The sequence below is a fragment of the Nilaparvata lugens genome, chromosome 12, assembly GCF_014356525.2.
Source record: "Nilaparvata lugens isolate BPH chromosome 12, ASM1435652v1, whole genome shotgun sequence".
Classification (NCBI taxonomy): Eukaryota; Metazoa; Arthropoda; class Insecta; order Hemiptera; family Delphacidae; genus Nilaparvata; species Nilaparvata lugens.
The window spans coordinates 19,352,861-19,359,820 of NC_052515.1; the positions used below are offsets into that span (position 1 = coordinate 19,352,861).

At 35.7% G+C, this 6,960-nt stretch overlaps 1 protein-coding gene across 1 annotated transcript in view; it reads right to left on the minus strand.

Moving 5' to 3' along the window:
• Positions 1–6,960, minus strand: part of LOC111051504 (calpain-A-like) — a 62,984-nt gene that overhangs the window by 48,989 nt on the left and 7,035 nt on the right. Inside the window, exon 2 of the mRNA XM_039439079.1 lies at positions 1,110–1,310. Within this exon, the coding sequence (XP_039295013.1) occupies positions 1,110–1,310 (201 nt within the window). The remainder of the gene's footprint in view (positions 1–1,109; positions 1,311–6,960) is intronic.

Genomic DNA, 6,960 nt, shown 5'->3' on the forward strand with positions numbered 1-6,960 from the left:
ATTTAGGACAACCATAACTGACCACTACGCGGTTGTACTGAACTTGGTGAAGGTTCCTATCAATAAGGATAAAAGAAACGTATCGATAAACACATTAACTAGAACCAACTATCATGCACTATTGGAACGCATAAGGAATGAAGATTAGGAAGAAATCTATACCGTGAATGAAGGCATTGGCACTATTATGGATAAATTTGTCGATCGTTTGACCAGTCTCATCAATCAATGCAAGAAGGTAAAAGAGATACCTAACAGACTTCGTCTCCTGAAGCCCTGGATATCTGAAGGCATCATAAGATCAATAATCACGCGGGACAAAATGCATTCTAGACTCTAATGCTAATGTTGAATGTATAAAAAGGCAGTTTATTTACATAGGTACTAAAATAATAAACCTCATTCCAAATTACTTTCTCATGGACAATAAGATTAGCGGAAAAATTAAACTGGATATAAAAGACTGGACATACAGTAATTTCTTCTTCCATTTAGATATATGACTCGAGATTTCTGCTCCAGCATTGTTTTTTCTTTAGCTTTTTTCATTTTTCAGTGGACTCGCTTACCTTTATTTTGAGTACCTATTCCTCTGTTTTCTTCCTTCCCCCCATTTCTCCCTTCCCTTTTTTCCTCATTACTTCTCTTCTCTTCTTTGCCTGCCTATTACATGAGAAACCATATCTTCCTCTCTTTTTTCTCTTCTCCAACACACCCAACCACAAAGCCCATGGTTTTTTATATTTGTAACATTTTATTGTGTTTTATTTGTTTCGTAATTATTTTTTGTGTGTTTTTAATAAATTGAAATTGAAAAAATTGAAATTGATGGTCAATTGAAATATATGGTACTATACGAAAAACGTTATTTTTATCATTTCCTCAATTACCGGAAACACTGAATTGGCATTTGTGGTGCAGATGTCCCATTTTTTCTCATGCTATATGCTTGAGAATTTTTGCTTCCGACGGTTTTCAAAATTATCTCAACATAATTATATTCTACATGCACACAACAAATAGTAGATAGCGATTTATTTAATTTTAATTCGCTGAGTTATCACACTCTACAGCAAATCAAAGCTGTAAATTAAGATGTAGTGACTAACCTTGGGCCTTTTCCACTCGATAGATTTGACGTCGAGCGATTTACTGATACTGGGCGATTTGCTGAAAACGAGCGACGATTTGACTGCATCGAACTCACAGTCCTCGAACAACTGACCGCTGGCCAAACATGAGTCGCGGATCTTGTAGAAGTCCTGAACGCCATTGGCCCGCGGACGGAAGCCTGAGCCCTTCTCTCCAACCTAAATCACAACAGAAAAGCGCAATATTAGATGATATTATGTGATCGAATGGGCCAATGTAGGAACACAGCAATGTGAAAATAATTCAAAATATTCGATGTGGTAGATATATGCAATGATCAAATTGGCCAATGAATAAGCACAGCATTGGAATAATAAATCAAAATATTAAGCTGCATACAGATTTGAGCATTGACCACCATGAACACGCACATTTCACTTTTTATCAGTTTATTATCACTCATTATATCTGTATCTTAATTAATGTTTCTGTTCAAATACAGCTGTAATCATCTGATGCAAAGTGAAGCTGCTATAACAGGGAGGACAAAATAGTAGCTTACGTCACAAGGATGGGAAGGGGCCTTTTGCACAAGAGAATGATGTGTCGAGAATGATGGTTCTAGTCAGCTGAGACTAGCATTTCATTGCAAAAGTCATTCACGTCCAAGTAGCGTACACTAGAGTGGAGTGGAGCGTACACTACGATAGAGTGGAGCGTACACTACGGGAGTGGCCGTAGTCGAGTGGATCAGATGCTGGCTTTATGATTCAGAGGCCCGGGTTCAAATCCCGGCCCGGGCATGATATTTATCTCGGGCCACTCCCGTGTTTCGGATGGACACGTTAAGCCGTCGGTCCCGGCTGCCTAAAAAGCAGTCGTTAGGTCATGTCAGAGGCCCTGAAATTGATCAGCTGCGACCTGAAAACTCTGACACCAGACCTGAGCCAGCCAGGTCACTCGATATTATTATTATTATAGCGTACACTATGTTTTGTCATAACAATCTAAAGAAGAATAATTGAAAAAAATAACAAAATGATACATCAGATGTTCATGTTTAAACAATAATTATTGATAGTGAAGTTATTGGGAGAAAAATTATCCAAGAATTACAATTATTGTACTTCTTCAATAACAAGAATTGTAAGATGAGTGATGAGGTGTTCAATACTGAGCATAGTGGACCTACAGTTTTAGGTGGAATCCAAACCATTGGGAAGTGGTTTTTCATCTCATGAATCATATTCGGTGGAGTTGGCTTAAGAGGTCACGATTACAATGGGAGTAGCAGGCGTATGTTTCTTCAAATAACTTATCTAAGCGATATCTTATCAGCGCAAACAATAAGTCAAACTGTTTCTCAGATATATAATAGGCTATTTTTATATTTAAGGAGGTACAATATCATGAATAAATGTAAATATCATTAATATTCAAATATTTCAATTGATTAATGGATCAGACAAATAACAGACATAATTATTCATTCATCAAAATGTACATGTGCATTGAATACTGTCACAGTTATAATATGACTATACATTCCATTTCAGATTATGCGAAACAAAACACTTCAAAAGAAAAAATCAACAAATCAATACAGATAATGCACGTTATACAAATTCACTTTATCCAAACAGGAAAGTCTTTCTTGAATTTGAGGTCCCAGTAATTACACAGGATTATGTAAAAAGATCATCATACTTTATATAATAAAAAATAAAACCAATCAAAACTCATTGAGCTAGCCAAGCAAGTACTATCGAGTCCATTCGAGAAACTCAATTGTCAAGGGAAAGGAGCATTCAAGATATTCATCAGATGTAGAGAGTTTGTACCGCAGCCTTTAAGAATAAAATCAAGCTGGAAGATGTGACTGAAACAATAAGAAGATTGAAGTCGAAATAGGCAGGACATATTTCAAGACTACAAGTAAGATGGACGTAGGAGATAAATATGATTGGGAGCGAACATTGAGAAAGAAGAACGTCAGCAGACCAAGGATAAGGTGGAAGGACGACATCGTCAGAATGGCTGGAGCGAATTGGATGTTAGTTGTCTCAGGCACAACCTGAGGGAGGTCTATGCTCGGTGACGGTCTCACTTTCCAAAACATTGATCAAATTCATAAGAAAAAGACTGTCGAGAAATTTCGTCATCACATTTTTTGTTTAACCCTCAATTACACGCATAGCGTACCGTACTTATTCATATTCGTTCTTTAAGGTGGTTTCAATAGCTACAATTTTCCAGTCCTTCACGTTTTCTCTCATCATACTTTTCCGTAGTAGATGACAGTGCTGGTGGGAGTCCGGGGGTGTGCAGACTTCGGTGTGCAGCTGACTGTTGAAGTGGGAAGACCTCATTTTTAAGAAAATAAACTTCACAATCGCACTCAATAATCTTTTCTTTTTATTATATTATCCTTTTTAAATGTTATTTTTCTTCAATGCTAAAGTTGATAACCACTTTTCCTTAAATACTAATATTATTATTTTGTATTTTCATAGAAGCTTGTTCTCTCTGCTAAATCAAAAATTATATTTCACCAATATACAATTTTCTCAAATTCTATTTGAATAATTATTGTGAATAATAATATCGTATCAAAGAAGTTTTCCTCATTTTTATCATTCATGTACAGCTCAAATTCTATGAAATAAGTTTGTGAAAGGTTTGAAGACACACAATTTACATATAGCGGCACTCAGTGCCGCGCGCGTGTAATATCATTAGAAGGCGCCTAGCGTGTAGTTGAGGGTTAAGTTGTGAATCGTATTATTTCTATATGTTACTGGAGCACTGATCATTTTGTCTGTTTTGGAGAAATATAGGCTTTATTAATTAATAATCTAACGATATGCAGGCATACATCTTCCAAGGTAGGTACTATTTTCATAGATTAATTTTTTCCTTGAAGCGGCAAAGAACCTAGTTACCTGGAACCTTTCCCACCTCTGGCAGCGTAATATATTGAGCGTAATTTTGAAAGTGAAGTAACGTGACAACTGCTGGTATGGTTCACATTTTTCATGAATAATTCTTCCCTTGGGGCTAGGGCCTGGTTTCCTACAGCCATCACCTCCTCTGGCAGCGTTAATCATAAATTATGTCAGTGGTATAACAAATTTGAATGAAGTTTTTAACTATTGTGTTATAGCACTTCCATACTTCGGGCTCAACAATTGTACTGCAGCAGGGAAGGGAAAGGTTGTAGGTAATCAAGTCTCTTGCCGCTCCCAGGGAAGAATTATTCAAGGAATATTTTATAAAAATTTATGAATTAAGTTTTCATCTATTATGTTACACCACTTAAACAATTATTTTTCTACTTCATTTTTCAGAATTCATGTTCAAATTTCATTCATGGGACATGAATACATGCCATTTATGTTAATATATACTTATAATCTAGAGAGACCTGCTCTTCGAAACAGATGGTTAAAATTTACAACTGAATTAATAACCAGTCAGGTTGGCATTAAGTTAAGGAAGGTTTCCAAACAAGATTTGAGTTATGTCACTTTATTAGGTTAGCATCAAGTTGAAGAACTATAATAAAGGAATGAACTGGCTCATACACGTAACTACTGGACTGATTAACTTGAGATTCCGCATATAGATTTTCAATTAACCGAGGATGGTTCTAGGCCTATTTCAAACTCTTCCATGTTCCACTCGGTTTAGTGTTAAGTTTGTCAAGTTTTAAAATAGACCCTTATGGAGCACGGGTTATCTGCTAGTAATAAATAAATAAAGCCTTTATTCCTCAAAAACATAAAAAATTATCAATGCTACAAAAACATATGAAATTAATACGATTTACAACCAGTGATTATAGAATGTAACTCTTTTACAGAACAATCCTCGGTTAATTAAAAATCTATATGCGTAATCTCAAGTCTAGTAGTTCAGAGGTGATGATGCGTCAAACATAATTTCCTTATATTTTTTAAAAAATTCACGGCCTTAAGAAGTCCATGGAAAGAATTCATCAATAATAATATGTAATCTCCGTATCTACAGTATTGCATAAATTATAATCAGTCACTTGTGGGAAGATTATTGTAGAGATGAACTAATCAACTTTTTTCACCGGTGGGTGGTTTTTAATTGAAATTTTGGAATCTGCTCCAGTGCTAGCCAATTAATTATTTCGTGATTTATAAAAACTAGTGGGGTGATGCTTTCTGTAGTCATTGACTTGTCGTTAACCAACCCTTGCCTTCTACTCATCCACTCATAAATCCTTGGAAGCTTGACACCCAAGGTCTATGATTCAATTTACTTGTTATGCTGTGGGGGCTTTCATTGTAAAGACTAATCAGTGATAATCAGAGAGATTAATTATTAGTGGAATGGGGAAATTGTTTACAGTTTATTTGCACCACTGTTCATCACTACTGGCGAGTGGTCTGTTGTTCGGGTGTATATGACTTGAATTTCGTAACGAAATGTTTGTTGTTTATTATTCTACTTATAATAATTACTCTTTCATACTCTTAGAAACTTTTTTGTGAAAATTAATGTTTTTGCAAAATGTACACTCATCAAATGAATATTCCCCACAATCTTAATTATTCCAATACTATTTATCAGGCACCCAATTCGAGGCGGCATGAACCTGTTTACCTACAACCTTCCCCCTTCTGACAGCGAAATTGTTTGTGTTGAGCCCAAATTATGAAACTGGTTTAACACGACGGCTGAAAACTTGATTCATCAATTTTCACCACATATTCATTGATTTATTCTTTCCTGTGTGTGGCAAATGATCTGGTTACCTACAACCTTTCCCTCCTCTGGGTGCATATTACCATAGATAAAGGATAAGCATAAGCATATTTCTATATTTCATATTTCTATATTTCTTGTCTCTGATATTACTGAGCTCATATCATGAAAGTGGTTTGACGTGATAACTGAAGACCTAATTTGCCAATTATTAATTATAATTCTCAGAAATACACTGGTGGAGGCAAAGGACCTGGTTTCCTACAACCTTTTTCACCTCTGTGAGCGTATTATTGAGCTGAAATAATAAGAGTTGTATAGCATGATAGCTGGAAATATGTTGAAATTATTGGAATAATATTTTCCTTCATTAATTATTTCGCGAGGGCGGCAAAGGAACTGGTTACCTACAAACTTTTCCATCTCGTAATTATTGAGCCCAAGTCATGAAAGGGCCCAATCACTATTTTCATCATATTATTCTAGATTAAATGCCCTGGGGGCGGAATGGACCTACAAATTATTTTTCCGCCGCCAGCAAAACTGTAGAGTGAAAATTATGAAACTTGTACAGAATGGAGGCTTCAAATCTTCCCCATCGATCGACACCTTCTTTTTGCAAATTGATGATTGCAGTAGCGGGCTGAGCTGTCTCCCACGGTGTTACGGTCGTACCAAGTTATGAAAATGGTATAGAAGGAAAGCCCAAGATCAGCTCTATCTTTGGCTCTCGGATTTTTGAGATCAGGCTAATCGTCATTCTGACTCGCCAAGATAGAAATGCGAAAAAAACCCATTTCCCGTTGAGCCCAAATTCTGAAATTTGGATTTTCTGAAAGCTAAAAATTTGGGATCGATGTATATGGTATTTATATAAAATACTGTGTTGTAAATCCATTTTTCTGCACAATCTATTCCAAATTTAGATTAAAACCAGCACATTTGAAGTGGAAACACCATTACTTTTTAGCAGTGACAATGTTTCGACCTATTGTCGGTCATCTACAGACTCCGAACATGAGTAAATGTAAGTTTTTCGTCTTCAAAAATTTTTCAATATAAAATTATTGTAAAATAATCCAATTTCTCTTGTCGAAGAATTTTACTAATTTCAAAAAGTAGTTGATGAAA